The sequence below is a fragment of the Pithys albifrons genome, chromosome 7, assembly GCF_047495875.1.
Source record: "Pithys albifrons albifrons isolate INPA30051 chromosome 7, PitAlb_v1, whole genome shotgun sequence".
NCBI classification, from domain to species: domain Eukaryota; kingdom Metazoa; phylum Chordata; class Aves; order Passeriformes; family Thamnophilidae; genus Pithys; species Pithys albifrons.
Window position 1 is genome coordinate 40637359 of NC_092464.1, and position 19746 is coordinate 40657104.

General features: G+C 40.8%; 1 protein-coding gene across 3 annotated transcripts in view; it reads right to left on the reverse strand.

The window, feature by feature from the left end:
- Positions 1 to 9288, reverse strand: part of AZI2 (5-azacytidine induced 2) — a 23758-nt gene extending 14470 nt beyond the window's left edge. For 2 of the 3 annotated variants that reach the window (XM_071561122.1, XM_071561123.1), the window contains exons 1-2: positions 9072 to 9288; positions 380 to 609 (exon numbers count right to left, since the gene is read on the reverse strand). In XM_071561122.1, the coding sequence (XP_071417223.1) occupies positions 380 to 604 (225 nt within the window). In that variant the 5' untranslated portion in view covers positions 605 to 609; positions 9072 to 9288. The remainder of the gene's footprint in view (positions 1 to 379; positions 610 to 9071) is intronic. The other variant, XM_071561121.1, reaches the window with a different exon arrangement.
- Between the last annotated feature and the right edge of the window lie 10458 nt (positions 9289 to 19746).

Sequence of the window (19746 nt, forward strand, 5' to 3'; positions counted from 1 at the left end):
TCTGAAAATTTACAAGCTTTGAACCTCACTGTTCAACAATACTGTCACATGTGCCCAAATTAATAAACACCATAAAGAGACAGATAAACTACAGTAATGACCCAAGGCAACTGCACATCTTTCTGAATCAAAGCTACTGTTTTTGCATTGCAAAATATACATGCCCAGTAAGAATAAAAAATCCCAGTATGATGCAACTAGACGACCAAAGGAAGAAACTGTGTTTCACTTCAACAAATAAAACAATTTAGCAAAACTTTGTAACATGGACATTATTCTAAGTATATATTTTAAATCCTTAACCATCTGCTCTGCCATCCATCCAGGAGCAAAAAAAGAAGCTGCTACCAGAAACTGGTAAATTGACTTTTTTTCTTACCTTCTCTTCCAGAATTCTCACTCTTTTTTTTAAGAGGGAGTTCTCCTTCTCTGTCTGCTTTAGTCGTTTCTTGATATCTTCATAAGCAGTGACAAGTGCAAAGTGTGAGGCAACAGACTCATCTCCGCTATATGATGAAACAGGAATGTCACTGTCTCTCTTGTGAGCGTTGTCTGCTTTTTCATGGTTCAAAATACAGATGTCATCCTCTACCAGCTCCTCCATGATAGCTGTTAAAAAGACAGACATGTAACGTTTTCACAAAGAGAATTTCGTCAAGAGTCTGAAAACCTTCCAAAATAATACTGCAGGGTGTTTCTGTCTAAGTATGACAAGACTGAATAATTGAGAAGTGTCTTAATCTTGCAGAAAAATATTGAAATCCATTTTACATTAAAAATACGCTGGTTAGAAAAGAAGCATGTTTCACTCTTGGTAGAAATATTTTGAACATGTATGAGATTGGGGTACTAACTGACAGGAAGCTCAACATGAGCCAACAGTGTGCCCAGGTGGCCAAGAAGGCCAATGGGATCCTGTCCTGTATCAAAAATAGCGTGGCCAGCAGGACCAGGGAAGTGATCCTTCCCTGTACTCTGCGTTGGTGAGGCCACACCTTGAGTACTGTGTTCAGTTCTGGGCCCCTCAGTTCAGAAAGGATATTGAGGTGCTGGAGCAAGTCCAGAGAAGAGCAACAAGGCTGGAGAAGGGACTCCAGCACAAACCCTATGGGGAGAGGCTGAGGGAGCTGGGGGTGTTTAGCCTGGAGAAGAGCAGGCTCAGAGGTGACCTCATCACTGTCTAGAACTCCCTGAAGGGAAGTTATAGCCAGGTGGGGGCTGGTCTCTTCTCCCAGGCACTCAGCAATAGGACAAGGGGGCACGGGCTCAAGCTCTGCCAGGGGAAATTTAAGTTGGATATCAGAAAAAAATTCTTTACAGAGAGAGTAATCAGGCATTGGAATGGGCTGCCCAGAGAGGTGGTGGATTCACCATCCCTAGAGATTTTTAAACACAGATTGGACGTGGCGCTGAGTGCCATGATCTGGTAAATGGACTGGAGTTGGACCAAGGGTTGGACTCTATGATCTCGAAGGTCTTTTCCAACCCAATCGATTCTATGATTTTATGAGATTTATGAACCCTCATATTCATTTTTATTAAGGCTTAACACCAACCTAGCACTTGGCTGGTACTGACCACCTGAACTCTGAAGGAATATTGTATCAAGAGTTTTGGCAAGCCAGCAATGAGCAGTAAAACAAGAGTACAGTTGCAACAAATCAACTAACTACTGCTGGTTCCTGAGCACAAGTGTCAAACTTCCTCAATTTTTGAAGGTAAAAACTTTTATTTTACCTAACTTTAAAATGGCATCTTAAAGTACACTTGCATTTGTCCTTCAAGAGACAGCAAAAGTAGCTATTCTTTACTTGGTCACAGTAGAAAACCTCCTTCTGAACAACAATTACAGTAATTTTACTGAGTAACGTGATCTGCCTCAATATGAGCAGAGAAAACTGACAATTACCTGACCAAAGAAAAAGTGTCACCTTAAAATGCAAGGCAGATCCACCTCAAAAACAAACGGAAAGTAAACATTACACTGAGGTTTTCTTAGAACATACATCATACAGGCACAGCAAAACATTCAGAAAGAAAAAACCTTAAAGCAATTCCATATATTTTATTAAGAACTGATTCTTAAAGGAAAACCCCTAAAGGTGTTTTCCTTGGAGTTACTAGTTACCAGGAACAAATTTTGGGGTTTGATTTAAAAATGAGCCAGACCCCAAAACTCAAACCCAATCAACAACAACAAAAAAAAAGAGAGAGAGAGCTCCTTCTTATCTGGTTATGAAGATCAAGATCCCTTGCCTTTCTATGCAATACTAAAAAATGCTACACAGTACCTTGTAACATCCCCCCTGCCCTTAAACAAACTACTGATGTGACTTCTACGAAAAGTAGAGTTTAATTTATATTTATCCCCTTGAACAAATCCTTCTGTTCCTGATGATTTGCTAATGAACCTACAGAAATGCTGGAAAGCAAGAACTGAGCGTACTGAAGACCGTTTGTATTGCAGGAAAACTTACTTGAACAGCAAACTGATTTGATCAGCAGAAATTTGCAGGAAAGGCAGGCATTAGTGCAGGGAAAACCCACAGCCACAATTGCTGCTTCTACTGTGTATTTGCTATTTAAATTCAAACTAGACTTCCATCTGTTTCTAGATACTAAGAGGCAAAGGGATCAACTGGCCTCAAGCTTGTCTCTGTGGTCAAATTTCCCTGGCTGTGCCAGCAATGGAAAAGCTTACAGACTGCAGCATTATGAAGAGCTGTAGTACAGCTACTGCTGAACAATGGTGCTGTTATCACATTTGTCTCAATTTGCTTGAAGCCAGTTCGACAACATGATAAAAAACTGTGACAGCTCATTTATACTAAATAGACAGCAATGGAGTTACAACAGTGAAAAAAGACAGGAAAACTGAAAACCAAAACTGAAGCCCTTTTAATCTCTATATTCAGGAAGTGAACAGATGCCTTGTACACAGTTTGATGCCTAAGCTTCCCTTGCTTTTTGTTCTGCCTCTTATTTAAGTAGAACCAACCTTGCAAAAAAGCTTTGCTTCCTTTTCATTGTAAGAAGAGTATCACTCCAAGGTGACCTTGACCAAAAGCACTACATCATTCAAACGGCATTAACTGACTGAAGGAATTGCTCATTTTGTCTTTTAAGATGAACACAACATACCAGCTCATCCTCCTCCATTTTACCAAGGGCCCTGCAAGTCTTGTCCACCATATCATCAAATTCCACAGAGCTTGCGCTCTCAAGGCAACACATCTTTGAATACTCAACTCAAACATCATTAAAGAAGTGTCACAGCTTATCATTATCTCTTGAAGAAAGCAGCAGATTTGTGACCTTGTACATAAATAGCTCTTTATCCCCACTCCTTCCTATAGCTCCTAAATTTGAGCATCATACATTCCCTATTTCTTCCACACATCAGTTCCACCAGGAGGTGGCAATAGGGGAAAAGAGAAGACAACATGAGAAGACGAGACTGCATTTTGTTAACTAAAACTTACACTGCTTTTATGAGCTTTCAAGAGAGAAAGACCTTCCAAATACGACTCAGCATACACAAACAGTATTTTATAAATTGAGGTACAAAATGGTTTTTTAGTCAAAACATCTCATTTAGTTTACAGGATTATTCAACTCAGGTTTTCTGACACTGCTCTCTTAGCCAGCACTGGACACTATTTAGAAGGGAAGCATTTAATCCCATGTAATTCAAAGGGGCTTTTCTAAATTGCTACACACAAGACACCAGTTCCAGAAAAACCCAATATACACATTTTAGACTAATGTATTGCATACTAAGTGACAACAAACAAACTCTCACTAAAAAGTTTAACATCAGCAGTACTATAAAGGTCATGGTGAAACACGCAGTTCAACCATCTTTTTTTTTCGCTGTCAGGATAGACAGAAATCCTTAGAACACAAAAATGGAGCTACATCTGCAAGAATCCCTGGCTATAGCTGTAATCTTTAATTTTACTCAAGGACAGGAATAAAAATTTAGATTATCCAGTATTACATTACATCATTTAAAAAACATGAACTGTAAACAACAATCAGAGAAGTGCTTCGATTATTCTACAAGTTACAGCCTCTCAAATCTGGCAGAAGGACTTGCAGGGTGGCTCCCCCAGACCAAAGACAGATTGCTGCTGTGTTTTCATCTGTTTGACCTCTCCAGTTCAAACCCACACTTGTATGCACTGTGGCAAATGTCCCACAGCTGTCCCTCTGAAGTACCTGAGTGAATTTTGACCCCTCTGGCATTGCAATTCATGAGATAATCTGTACTAAAGTAATCAGAGTAAAAGATTTCCCACTAACATCTGAAGTAGTATACTAACAAGTTAATGTCTATTAATACAACTGATGTTCATCTCTGCCTACTTAATGCAAGCTTTACAATCTCATTTACGACACATTCTATTCCAAGAAAGGTCTCCCTAATACTATACTTTTTACTTCTTTACTTCAACACATTAGCTAAATGCTTCGCCTGTGCTAATTATGTTACATTTATACTTATTTTTAGAATAATCTGCATGTGAAACAGCCTATTTAAAATGACTATAATCTTCAATCCAAAAGTAAATACATTAAATGAATACCAGTACTAGTGTTTCTATTAAATAACTAACATTTAAAAACAAACAAAACCCCAACCTGAACACACTGTTGACAGGACACAGTACAAAGTTCTAGCAGGGGTAATTATGTTGCCTGCTTATAAGTATGTGAGTTTGAAGAGGTTTCTTTCACCTAATGTGAAGAAAAGAAGGGTTTACAGAAACCACTTTTGTTGTTCTTTGATGCTCAACATATGTTATAGAACAGCTTTGTTTTAATATAATAAATATCTTGAGAAAAAGAATGTTTTCCCATTTCTTACTAATGTTTGGCAGAAATACAGCTTGTCTCTTTACAGAGCTTTACGAATACTAGTCATTAACACCATGGGAGGTAGTTAAATATAAAACACATTCTACACAGGAGGAACATGGGATGCAGAGGCTCTAATAGGAAACAGACAGAGATCTCTGTCATCTGAAATGATAATCTTATTCTCAGATCAGAAAAAGAGATAGTAAAATCAGGGCTACATTAAATTTTTCCCAGTATGGAGCAGATTCCCATTTTGCCCCATCTGTTGATCTGAAAGAGAATAGAACGGCCTTGAAAGTATTTCCAAATGTCAAATGCAAATAATTTCAAGATGGTTATTTTCCTGATTTAAGTCCAAACCATTTACTGTTTACCTTCCAGACTGTTTACTTTCAAGGAGTTTGACTCCATAATGATTTTGTCAACAGTTTCCAGCTCTTAATAACAAAAGTATAATTTTTATACTTATCTACTTTGTCTTACAGAAAAAGATGTGTGTTGTGCATACATATATATATATAAAATATATGTATGTGTGTGTGTGTAGACATAAAACTTTAAATTCAAGAAATGCATTTGAATCACAGGAATCTTAAATGAGCATGTTGCAGCCCTCACCTTAATTTCAGAAAAGTTGCACTGATTTGTTTTGCTTTTTAAAAGACACTTCAGCACAGCAAGGAATACAGAATTCCTGCAGCCAGCATTAAAAACTCCACACAGTACACAGAGCATATGACACGTGATGTTAAAACAAGCAAGACTTCCAGCCTCTTTAGGCATCTATGATTTTGCATCTCTCCTTCAGAAATCTTAGGTTCTCTTTGATTCCAGTGGTGAACAGCCTGTTCTGCAGAGGAAGACATCACTTTTCACAGATACTTGCTTCATTTTTAAGGAAAAATCCATACACGCACATCTCGGTGGCTGCAAACTTTTCCACTGTTCATCCTTCTGTATGGCCAAAGTCCACAGCCCAGAGCACTTCCTGAGTCCACGGCACAAGGGCACAGTCCTGCTGCCTCAGCACACCTGGGGCTCTTTCAGAAAGAAGTCAGCACATCAGCCAAATCAGACCTTCCAAATCACTTTCGTTTTGCTGCCTTCAGGAAATGGAAAGTCACTGTCTCTAAGCTCACACACCAGATTACTGTATCTCATTTACTATGAATATCTGGCTAAGCCAGAAAACCAAGCAAAATCTCCTTAGGTACAACCGGCAATTTTTTCAATCTCAAGCTTTTTACAATAAATTATCTACCCTCACAAGAACTAGAAAAGCACTAAAAAGCCCATTTTTGTGACAACAGTGCTTGATAAATTTTACTTTCTCTGAACAGTTTCATACTCCAGTACCTCCACTGCTCATTTGCAAACCTTATGCATCCTACATGTAATGTATTCAACCTGCCTTGCTGTGGATGCTGTCACTTTCCCTGACAACCACCTGAAAAGGAGAGGGGGAAAATAAAACCCCAAAAGTTGGAGTCAGTGAATTATTATCCTCTCAGCAATGTATAATCCTGTTTATTAAACCATTACATTTAATGTTGAAACTAATTAGGAGCAGTACTACCAAAGAAACACAAGTAGGAGCAAGATGGCTCTTGGCTGTTAAATCTTTCTAAGCACCAAAGGCAAGTATATTCAAAGGTTACCAAAAAACCTGTATGTTCTCATGCTAACACTGGATACTATTTTAATAGGCATATTTTTGGTGTTTATTCCTTCCCATTTCAAAATGTCTATAAAATAGAACTATTTACAAAAGCTAAGAGGGTTTGTTTTTTCCAGGTGTTCTTTTGTAAACCAAACAGTAGGTCCTACATCCCAGTCATAAGTCTCCTCCCACTCAATTAAACTGCCAGATTAATTAACATTCATTAAGTTCATGAGTTCAGTGATAAGGTATTATGAAAGCCTTATATAAGTTCATTAACTTTTAATTTAACCGGAAACGAGCCTCACTTCTCACAAGTAACAAAAGGGAAGTTAAACTGAGTTGCACTGATGGCCCTTGGTCATCTCCTGCAACTCACAAATGGACAAGTTCCCAGATAATCTCATCTGGGCTCCCTTTTACACCAGAAGATGGACCAGATCATCTTCAGCTTGGTTGGTCTTCTCCAACTTGGTTGTTTCACAATACTATCTTCAGGCATATTTAATGATTTCAGACAAACCTGGTCAATTGAACACAAGTTCCTGTTAGCAGCTTCTAAGTGCCTGACTTTGAGTGTTCAAGCTACTTATGCTTCACTTCTCAAAACTTCATTTCTTCTCCCCAAATGTCCTGTCAAATTTTAGCAGCATCTACGATTTAACACACTAAGAACTCCACATAAAAACACTGTAAAATCAGGTAAGTTAATTAATGCAATTATAGTATAAACGCATATAGCAAACCCATAAAACTGATTGCAAAGTGAACTGTGGATAAAGCAGACATATATGATGTAGCAAGACAGTTACCAGCCTGACCCTTGTATTAATCCTATCATTGCCATCTTAAAAAACTGGATCTCATCATCACTGTAACTGTTTTATTCAACACGGACCCCCCTCTCTAGACTTCCTCTATTTACAAAACAAATCCCTGTGAAAGAACCTTTAAAACATTTTTCAAAAGGTAAACCCACACTGCATTTTATCCTGTTTTCTTCTACCTTTTTGCTTATTTTCTTCAGAATCTATACCAAAGAATTCAGACAGATAGCATGTGCAATGACAGGTCTGCACTTTTTCCAAGAGAGTTTCCATTTTCCGAAGTAGACAACCTACATTTAACATTTTACAGATATAATGCAGAATCTTCAGTTCAATGCATCTATTGATATCATATGAACAACTGTTACTGAATTTGCAACTCCATGCACAGGGTTTCCAATGCTATGAGATGAACTTATTCTATTTCTCCACCCAGAGTATATTAAACACAGTTTGTTCATGTATTTGACCAAAAAGTAAAGAACTTCTCACTATTTAATTGTAAAACATAACCTAGCTAATACTCTAACAAATGCCATCTTATACTTTTCTGAGCTATAAATGTAGCATACAAGGTTCTGAAAAATATGTAGTTTTAGCAAAAATGTGAAGTTGGGGTGGGATGAGGTGGCTAAAACCTGAATCTGATCTAAAGTTTAATGAACTAGTGTTTTTTGCCTTCTGACTTCAGAGTTTAAATCAAAAATTGTGCTTAAAATTTGGGGCAATAGTCAGGTACTTAAGTTAGCGTGTGATCATCTGATCAACACTTCTAACACAAGTCGTTAATAAAATACCAAAACCTAGTAGTAGTAACCTTGGATTTCTTTTGGTTTCTACAGTAACTCTAATACAATTCCTGAAATTCTAGGATACATATGCTAATAGATAACTGGTACTATTTACAGCAGTAGCATCCAGGAAATATCTGGGAAATGACAGTTTCCCATACTCCATAGGAACATCCCTGAGGAACCTGTCTCAGAAAGGAAGCTGACTGTGGAGCCCAGAGCAGACTCCACCGTTATGGCAACAATCCTCCCCTCACTCCGCTGTTCCCAGAGATGGCTTCCAGCACGCTGATTATACTCCACGCTTACAGCGCAGGACAGTGGGGAAGTTAAGGCATGCCTTACGAAACAAAAAGCTCCTAAAACCACTCACAGGAACAGCTGACACACTTTCACTTTCCCCAGAACTCATGAGTATTTCAGCTTGATTAAATAGAGCTTTTTAACTAGTTTTATTGGCTCCCCCAGAGGCGCTCCCACCCTCTGAACGCGGTGCCCCCGCGGGATAACCCGCCTGGGCCAAGGGGCAGGGACACGGCCCCGCACCGCCAGCCTGATCCTCCTGAAACGCAGGAAGTTCCACCTCAAGAGGGGAAAAAGCTTCCTTACGGTGAGGGTGGCAGAGCACTGGGACAGGCTGCCCGGGGAAGGCGTGGATTCTCCCTCTCCGGAGCCATTTAAACCCCACCTGGACGCGTTCCTGTGTCACCTGCTCTGGGTGTCCTTGCCCTGGCACGGAGGTTGGACGGGGTGATCTCCAGAGTTGCCTCCCAACCCGAACAATTCCGCGGTTCTACGAGTACGACTCTATTTTAAAAAGCGAAACCAGAGACCGGCCAGACCCGCCTGTGCTCGCAGGGGAACCGCCCCTGTTCCGCCGGGCCCGGAGCTCCGCAGCCGCCCGGGCCGCCCCCCGCGCAGCGCACCCACCTGTGCGGGCCGGCCCGGCCCGGCCCGGCCCGGCCGCGGCTCAGCGGCGAGCGCTCGGCTCGGCGGGGCGGTCTCCACTCGGGGCCCCTCGGGCGCCCATCGCCCCCCGCCCCGCCGGCCCGGCCGCGCCCTCGGCCTTCGCCACCGCGGGGAATTCCCGGGGCTCGGCGCCGCCCCCGCGGCCTTCGGGAAGTCAACAAATGCCGCTGCCGGAAGGAGAGAGGCGGGGCCGGCGCCGGACGGGCGGAGCGGCGGGACTGCAAGTCCCGGCTGCCCGAGCGGGGCTCCAGGCACAACCCAGTGGCGGCCCCGTCCTGCTCCGAGCGGCACCTGCTGCCCCGGCTCGGGGTGGGAGCTCCGTGTCGGCTCCCACAGAGCCGTGGAACTATTCGGGCTGGGAGGCACCTCTGGAGATCACCCCGTCCAACCCCCCTGCCAAGGCAGCGACACCCAGAGCAGGTGACACAGGAACGCGTTCTGGTAGGGTTTAAATGTCTCCAGAGAGGGAGACTCCACGCCCGCCCCGCGCAGCCTATCCAGTGCTCTGCCACCCTCCATGTATGTATGTATGTATGGCCAAAATTAGCGAACGAAGGATTTCGGGAAAGGCTCTCCCCACGTGGGTGTGTCCTTCGAGCCTGCGCAGTGGATTTTTTTAGGTGAGGCACAGTGTGCACAGAACTGGCCCCACCATTTCAGTCCTAAGGTCCATCTGCCACGGCCGAGCAGGCTGGGACAGTGAAGTCTTCGGGACTGTCACAGCACCTGGTACTAACCGGGGCTGACCCTGCTGAGCATCCGAGATCTGACGGGACAGATGACAGGGAGGCATTGAACTGCCAGGGGACAGTCCCACTGAGACTCGAATTCACGACCTTGGGATTCAGAGTCCAGAGTGCTCTCCATTACACCACGGGACCACCCTCATCCTCACTGCAAAGAAGTTCTTTCACCTGTAAAGGTGGAACTTCTTGTGTTTTAGTTTATGGACGTTGCTCCTCATACAGTTACTGGGCACCACCAGAGCCTGGAACAGTCCTCCTGGGACCCACTTTTATGATATTTAAATGCATTAATGACATCCCCTCTCAGTCTTGTCTTCTCTAGACTAAACAGGCCCAGCTCTCTTAGTCTCTCCTCTTGAGTAATGCTCCAAACTCATCATCTTTGTGGCCCTTCTCTTGTCACTCTCCAGTAGCTCCTTCTCTTTGCACTGAAGAAGCCAGAACTGAACACAGTACTCTGCTCTCCTCTGACAAGGGCACCCCCTCTTCACGGGCAGCTCTGCACATCAGCACAAGGAGACACAGATAAAAACTTACCGTCTCCCCTTTCCGAGACGCACCAAACTCCCCGCTACCAGCCAATGCAAGTCTGTGCTAAAGCAATAAAGATCAGTGACTTTTAGTGGGAGCAGCCCCCAGCTCACTCCGAGTGATCCTCTACAGATCCATTCTTCATTCTTCAGCTTCTTATGAAGTTACACCTGGTAGCCACAGTGTTACATTTTACATACATATTCCTTTTTTAGGGTTGTTTTGTCATTTATTTCGTTGCTTGTTTGTTTTTTTGCCTCAAGCCAGAGGCAGAGGTGAAAGGCAGTGGATACTCTCTTGTTACATCAGGGTGACAAGATCACTGCATGTAACCTCATCTGCCAAAAACACAGCTTTTGTTCCTCAGCCAAGGTCAAAGTGAAACAAGAATAAATCTAAACTGCAGATCAGGACGTCTGTTTTATGGCGTAAAAACAAGCTGATTCAACAAGTCTAAAGCAGATCTACAGGGCAGAGCAGCTGTGCTGTTCAAGACTAATTAAAAACTAATGGGAGTTTCCTTTCAGGCTGAAAAAACCAAGCAGTTTGCTGTTATGTTGTGAGTTCTTGAGCCAAGTCCCAAAGGGCTTTTGGCAACTGTGCCACAAAGTCAGCTGGAGCAAGGGAAGTGTACTAGCATGCCAAATTGATCTATACATGGACAAATATTGCAATATTGTGTACTTTTTAAATACTTAAAGCCCAAATGGAAACAGGACCCCTGCTGTGGGTAGGGAATTGTTATTCGAAAGAATCTCATTTAAAAAACAAACCCACAAGTTCTCCACAGACCTCAGAACAACTTTTTAAAAAGTTTTTCAGCATACTACCATTATTAAGATTTTCACCAGAAGTTTAGGTCACATGTAAACTTTGCTTTTGCTTTTTTTTTTGCTTTTTTTCTTTTAATAAGCCAAAATAGTACAGTGCTCTGTTTTTCACCATTTAAAATCCTTCTTGCCAAAAGTAGCATCCTTCTGTTGAAGTCCAAAAAGTACTATGTCTAAGCTAACACCTCTTTGTAATAATTAACATGGCATGGATATAAACATATTTGTGTGTCATTATTTTTGTGAATAGGATTCATAGACTAATTATCACATTTATTTTTATTTGTGTATTTAATTTGTAACACTTTTCCCATTAAAAATTACAGTTGAGGTCATATCTACAGAGCAGTTAAGCTGTTATGGGTTCACTAGGTGGGCCTAGATTTGGGCTCTGAAGTCTGGACTAGGCCGAAGCTGTCAGCTGACTTGAGCTGGGCTGAGCTAACAGCTGACCTCTTCTAGCCAGTAACTTTGTATTCTATACCACATTATGACATCATCTCCAGGGAAGTAGGAACCAGTGTGGGAGTGGTTAAGTCAGTCGCTTCTCAGCCCTCCTCTTGGGAGGACGCACGATGCTGCCCCAGGGGGGATGGAGAGGGCCAGGCCCACCACTGGCTCACAGGGTACCTCAGGAAAGTAAAATGTGTTCTTCTGGGTCTCTTCTTTCTGCTTGAGTTTGTCTCCTTGGGGAATAAGTCTTTTCTTAAGTAATGTGTAGTTAAGACAGTAGAATTTGTGTGTTCGTTAAGAAGTTGAAGTGGGGAATTTGTTGTTGCAGACTTGTGTGAGTGTATATTTGTACTCTCTTCTAATTGTCTCTTTCTTTCTGTGAAAAATATATGTAGTTTTAGTATAAACGCAGTTTGAAGTGGTTTTTTCCTTTCCCCTCTCTTTTCCTCCCTTTCCCTGGTGTTAGGAGGGAGGCTTTTCTCTCTGTGCTTGGGGGGGGTTGGCAGTTGCTTATCTCAAACCAAGACATAAGCAAAAAGTAATGCCAAACAATGTCCAGTATTGTGAAACCTGATGTTCCATATTTAAAACCACCCTAAAGACAGTAATACTAAAATTAATATCAGAATTATTCCCATAGTAGGGGATCTGTTTTGGTTTGGATTTTTGTCTTTGAAATGTTGAATAATTAGGTGGATGGCTGTTCATGGTGTCAGATATCTTTTCTGAAAAAAAACCCAGATACTTTAAAGAGATAAAAATTTATTACCACCCCATTTATATAGAAAGTACTAGAACAGTGAATGGATTAAAAAGCTAATTATAAAATGTAAAAACATACATTGTTCAGCTTGCTGCATATGGGCATACATTGTTCTGTTAAACAACTATGGAATAAAAAAAAAAGATAATTAAACATACCATTAGATTCACAGATTTTTCTTTTAATGCCATCATATTACTACACAGCTGTTTGTAAACTGTCCAGCCTAAATCTTGAAAGCTACCAAGAGTTATCATGAAATTAGCAAGGCATTTCTTTGTACTTCAGTTTGACATCCTAATCCCAACATGTGTTAAGCATACAATTGAAATACATTGAAATAAATTGAACCAGAGTACCGGACTTTCAAAGCAAAACAAGAAAACACCACCAAAATCAAATCCCAACTCTTTTCAAACTTTTGCAAATAATTCACCACAACAGATGGCCACAAGGTTGTGTCCCAGAACATTTGGAGTCAAATGGTGTAGCTTCAGATGAGACTGGTAACAAAGTACATTCCACTTTCATGACATATCAGAGAGGTGTGTTCTTCAAAGGAACTGATTCCCTAGTTTGTTTTTCAGATTTACTGAAAGACTTATGTTTTACTACAAAAGAGAAAAGTTAAAAATTCTATCATGGAAACCCCCCCACTGGTCAGCAATTAAATACAGTTGTTAAGTGTGAGCTATATTAAAGCAAACATCAGATTTTCACCTAGAAAACTGTGAATAGATAAAGGATTCAGAAATATTAAGGCCCTAGACAATAGTTAAATAAATGATGCATTAGAAGTATGTGCCTAGAGCAGCTTACTCCCTGTACTCTGTTGAATTCTCTTGACTATTCCTATTATATGTGATTTAAATAATGTATAATTATAATGATACAAAGTTTTTATTGTATATAATTACAATAAAATGAACTTGATATAAAAATAAGCATTCTGTGAACCATATTACATTAGATTTCACTTTGGCAGATGCAAAAGCTATTTTAAACACTCCCATCTATTCATTCAGTGCAAATATTTTCAAATAAAAAAATAAGTTGCTCTCCTCAGATCCTTTCCTCTACTTGATGTTGTACAGAAGCAACACAAAGATCATAAAACATGTCCTGCCCAAAGGTAATTCCTTAGCAGTCTTTATGCTCTCTCTGATCCTTTGCTACCAGCAAGGGAGGACACAAACCTGCATTACACTAGAAATTTGGAAACAGCAAATATGAATATATGTAATTAAAATCCTTGTTGTGTATTTCTCTAGACTGTTGATACAGCACAAGTAACATTTAAACATAAAGAACATTTGCTGAGTTTTAGTTAGAGATTAATGCATCTGTATTTATATGAAGCCTAAACTCTTCTAAAAGAGTGACTCATTTCAAGATATATCATTCAAAACTGAAATAATACAGTTTTCAAAGTTAGAACACACTTTTTCTTCAACTATCCATTAGACTGAAGCTATTTCTACCATATTGTTTCATCAACTCATCAAGAATCTTCAGGCTACTCACAAGAGCAACCTGCAAAAACTGAACTAAAATATTTCAGAGAGAAATAGCATACATACAGAACTATGCAAAACAGCAAACCATGCCATGCAGTAATGGACTGTACGTCCATGCACCCTGGAAATGTGAGTAAGAAATATAAGTTGATGTACCCTGGTAAAACTGGGCTATGCAAAATCATGGGAACAATGCACCCCTTGCCAAAATTGCTAAACTTTTTGAGACAAATAGACTGATATTTTTTTCCCTGTCGACCTTGGCGGACAGCAGAACATACTGGAAGGTAAGTCTCCATGGTTTTGGTGACTCTGGCAGGCAGTTGGAGCTTGTTCTGCCTTGGTTAATGTTATAAGGTCTCTTTAAGGATCTGAAAGGAAGGATTTGATATCACTAGAGGTAAAAAAAAAAAAAAAGATAGGTCTCTCTTGGAGAAATGATTTAGGACATGTTTATGCTTCATTAGGACTTTTGTTAATTAAAATGCAGAAGCCTAACTGGGTAATTTTATGACTGGCAAAGAGCAAGTGAAGTCTAAGAACAAAAGAAAAGCAAAGTTTACTTTTATTTTCTAATCAAAAGTGGTATGTTTTCCTCAGTTAGTTCTAAGGTATTTTCAGTCCCCTAAGAAAACTATGACTGAAAAAATGCCACACGCAGGCTCAGTATTGCATGAGGGATGGATGTGGATGACACTTCCAGTGAACCAAATGCTTTCTGGACACTAGAGTGAAAGAAGATCTTAATTTTGAACATTATAGTATATAAATTTTATTCCTATTGCAGTAGCAAATGACCTTGGAGAATCATTTCTAAATACCTAGGAAAAAAGGATTTGAGAAAGAGCTGCAAAGCTGGTTTTCACGAGACAGCACTTGCTGACTTGGGCGCCGGTGGATCCTGTGGTTGAAAAGGTTTTGAAGATCTTTTCCTGACTAGTGAGTGTCTTAGGCAGCTGCCAGCGAAGAAGATGACGCCCCAAATTATAAAGATGCTGCCCGGATCGACAGCCGGGTCGGGTCGCCTCACGCTGCGTTTCCCCCACAGCCCCGCGAGCTCCAGCCGGACGGGAGCAGCGAGCCCGTGAATGGCTTAGGAAGTGCCAGCCAAGCCCGGGGGAGCGGCTGAGGTCCCGGGGCGGTGGGACGGTGGGACGGCGGCGCTGCCCAGCTCCGCTGGCACTAGGCTGGAGGCGCCGTCGGGCGGGCGGCGGGACCGGCCGGTCCCGTCCCGGGGCTGCGCTGCCAGCGGAGCGGGGAACGGGGAGCGTGGCCGGCGATGCGGAACAGCCCTGCCCGCCGTGCCCCTCCGCGGGGCGGCTCGACGGCTCCGGCTGCCGAAAGGGAGGGCGGCGACGCCGCCATTCCCCCACCTCCCCTCGCTTTAGGCGCCTGCGGATGCTCGGGTGCGGCTTTCCGTGAGGTGATGGGCGCTGCGGAATTACCACAGGTACCGCGCCCGCGTAGGTTCGCTCTGAAACCGGCTCTGAAAGCAGGGCAGCCCCATCGGGCAGACAGAGAGGGGATCGCGCTGAAAGCGGGGCAGCCCCGCCGGACAGGCAAAGAGGGGATCGCCCTGAAAGCGGAGCAGCCCCATCGGGCAGGCAGAGAGGGGATCGCTCTGAAAGCGGGGCAGCCCCGCCGGGCAGGCAGAGAGGGGTTCGCTCTGAAAGCGGGGCAGCCCCGCCGGGCAGGCAGAGAGGGGTTCGCTCTGAAAGCGGGGCAGCCCCGCCGGGCAGGCAGAGAGGGGCCGGCTCTGACCATCAGCCTCTCCCCGGGGCCGCCCCGTGCGCTCTCCCCGCCCTGAGGACTCGTCGCTAGAACCTGCTTTCATTCTGCTCATCCAGTACCGTAAGAGGTTGAAGGAAGGAGCTTAGTGACTGGGGTTGTTTGGGTTTGTTTTAAAGTTTTTTTTCTTTTTTTGTTTGTGTGTTTGCCTTTTTTTCTTTCTTTTTTTTACTAGATGTGATAGAAAGCTACTCAGAGTGTTTGTTTACAAAACAGACCCATGTATCTTCCTCAGTTCGAATGCTGTTGCTTTGGAACTCACTTTAGTTGAAATGGTGAATCTTTGCAAAGAACAGGTGTTTTGGCAGAAAAGAAATTAAGTCCTATTAGGAAGAAAATACTTTAAAGAGGCTAAACATATACTGAAGGTTGAGCTTTCATCGCCATCTATACCTTGTAGTTCAGGTGATTTTTGGCTGACAAAATCAGTGGCAGCCACTAATTCTGCTGAGCTAAACTTGTTTTGCTGTCCCCTTAATGCCTGTCGATTTTGAAATGCTAAATTGTTTTTGTGCATTAAAATCGAATGTTTCTTGTTTGTGCTTAGACAAATATTATTTGTAGATATTTCTTCTTTGTCCCTTTTTGACTTTGAAATTCAAAACAAAAAACTAGGCCCTAATCGCATTTAGGAAACTTGACTTCGAAAATTTTCATTTTCCGTAGCTAAAATATGTCTATTGGGCTTGTTCTATCAAAGGAAAGAACTGTCTGTTTGAGGCTTTGAACAGTTTTACAAATGTCTAGAGAAATTCTTGGAGGTTATATTTTGACTTTTGTGTGATGTTGCCAGGAGGTAAATAAGCGTGTGAATGGGAAGAGAAAGAAAACAGAGAGAGGTCTGTCCAGAACTAATTTGGTGGTAAATGCTGTGCTGTAAAGTGGTCACTCATTTTTATAAAGGAAACACTGCTCTGAAAGAGCATATAGTCAACAAAATGCATAAACTTTAAGGCACTACAGCAATCCCATTCCATATGTGCGAACTTACTGCCATGAACTAAAAGAATGAGGGAGTAATTTTCTGCTGAGATGCTTACATAAATTAGAGACTGGCTTATTAAGCCTTCATTTCAGTGATACACTTTGTAAAGGCTTTTTATTCTCATGTCTTCCTTAACCAATGACACTTTTTTCCAAAGGATTCAATATTTTGAATATTTTAGCTGAGGCAAGAAAATTGTGATTTCTGGGGTTTTTTTCTCCTTTTTTTCCCCTTGCATACATGTACCACCAATGTCTTATTCTGCAGTTAAACCCTTTCAAATAGTCCAGGGTTCAGGTTCCACCTTACATGCTCCCTAATCCCTGCACTAGCCTGGTAATGGAGACAAGGCTCTTTGCTGTCATAATTGAGCTCATTTTCAAGCATCAAAGTGATTAATTTTTGGAGGACTCCCTTCCTCCCTTTGTGCAACATTCTGACTTAACAAATTGAATTAAAAAATATGTTAAGGTATAGTCATGTTTCTGTGATGAAAGAAAACTGACCTGGTTTTGTAAACTAAAAAATTAGTGAAAAGAGGTTATGTTATGATTTTGAAATGCCATTGATGCACATATAATTAATTATGCATCTTAAATATCTGATAGTTTTTGGATGTTAGAATTATAAGCAATGCATATCTCAAGGAACTGTATTAAAATATATATTTTACATAATCCTACTTCTTTTCCACAATACTTGTCTTTTTTTTTTCTTTTACCTCCTTCATAAAGTGATAGAGAAGTAAGTAGCTGGAGTGATCTGTTACATATCTACTGGCTGACAGTTTGCTGATATCCTTGTTAAGTGTTAAGATAAAATGCTTTTGTTACAAGATGTTACTTTTAGATCATTAAAAAGAACCAAAAATAACTTTACTGATAAGTAAATATTCCTTGAAAAGATATGTTGCATTAGTTGTTATAACTTTCGGGTTTTTTTTAATTTAGAAGAAATACAGTTTGACCTTTTTAATGAAGGATTAGCAAAACTTTGACTTCTCTATGGCTGAAAAAAATGAAAATTTTACGTAATTCAAGTGTGGGTTTGTAGTGAAAATGGAAAATGTTTAAAACAGTGACTGTTTTCAAGAGATGATGCTATACAGGTTTATATAACTAAGTGGTGGTGCTGCAATGTGAATACTCATTCATGACTTCGTAAGTGTTTGATTTCTGACAAGTATCTTCCTAAAGAGACTGAGCTTCATAAAAGAAGACTATGCCAATAGCCAAGGTAAGATTACAGGTGTTAGAATCCTAATATTATGGTTGTCTTCTTTTTTTGTTGGGACATGCACATACTTTGTATTATATGCAGAAATACTTTAGATGTGCTCTTTTTCTCAAGTGTATGAAAAATAAAAACTGGTAAAAAACTAGTATTTCAATCACTGTTGAATCTGTGCTATGTTACTGGGGGTAAGGATGATTTATATCTAATTTTCAGCATCAGTGATTTTTTTTATTAGATTGTTCTTCATGTTGTCTCCATTGATACCTGTTTAACTTTACTGACTAATGTTTGTAAGAAGCCTTTTTTAAAGATTTCCAGTTTCTAGTACCAGTTGCCTTTAGCAAAGATGACTTTTCTGATGATCTAAGACTTGTTTTTAGGTATACAGAAGAAAGAAAAACATACAAGCTGATCTTATCCTTCCAACAGACCAAAATCTGACCTGACCTCTCCATCCCGCCCCTGCATTTTTCTAAGCTTTCTATTCCTTGGGGATTTCTAGTAGTTTTACTCTCTTGGAAACCATAGCATTTTCTTGCCCACAAATGAATATTTTGAACTCCTGCAAACCTTTGTCCGATGCTCTTTAGCAAACAACTGTTCTGTCCATTTTTCTTGGAGAGCCTCACCCCAAACTCTCCCCACCCTTACTCAATGCCCACAGAAGGGATTTCTGTAGCGCTCACAGACATTGCTGTGCCCTGTCTGATGGTTCCCAAGCCTGTTTGCATTGATTCCAAACAGCTGCAGTGCCTGGAGCAAAGGTTGGCTCTTGCTTGCCGGTGGTAGGGTTGACAGAATGCATAGCCCTTTGCTGCAGAACAGGAAAGCTTTCAAATTCCTTCTGTGAATTTTGCTTTTATAACAATGCTAAGAATGTAAAAATACAAAACATTCATATTGTGTGCTATTCCAGTGGAAGTTATTCCCACTACTGTTTTACAACCATTATTTATTTTAGAGCAGGGTGATCCCCAATTGAGCAAAACTGCACAGCTGTGATATTTGTATTATGGTACTGTTGGATTTTAGTATAATCAGATCCTTCAAATCCATGGTAAGGACTTCTGTATGTCTATAAAGACAATCACAATTGGAAATTTGATGAATGAGGGATCTTTGAAGCTTTATATCTGTATTTTCTGTACTTTTAAATTATAATAAGCAAATCCATAAAGTAAAAAATGAAGAGCTAGGGTGTCCTGCCACTGCAGGAATAGCAATGAACTGGAAAACTAAATTTGTTAAACGTATCAGATTGGACTTGCTCTCTGTTAGTACAGAGGTTTATCACAAAATTCAGATGAAGTAAATGTGTATTATAATTGTTCGCCTGTGAGAGCTTTCAAAGATAAGGACTTTATTTCTTCCTCCTAATGCATTCCATGAAGTAGTTGATGGTAGCAGAGATACAGATCCATCTCCCAAACAGACTTCTTGTGAAGGCGTATTTTCCTTCAGTTCAGGCATGGCACAGCTTAATATCTGTGGATATATACCTGTGTATACACACACACCAAGAAAGTGCAATTTTGAATGTTGAAACTAAAAAGAAATTGCTTTTAAATAAATAAATAAAAATAGTCCTGAGAAATGTAACATTTTATGCAGAAGGGGGTCTTGGTTCTTTTTTTATAATCACTCTGTAATATTACTGTGAACTTTTCTTATTTATGTATAACTTTACTAACATAAGCATGAATGCCCTTTTTCATTGGTTTTATTTAGTTCCATTATAAGAGGAAAAATCTGAAAAGGTACATTGAATTTGCACATCAAGATTTTAG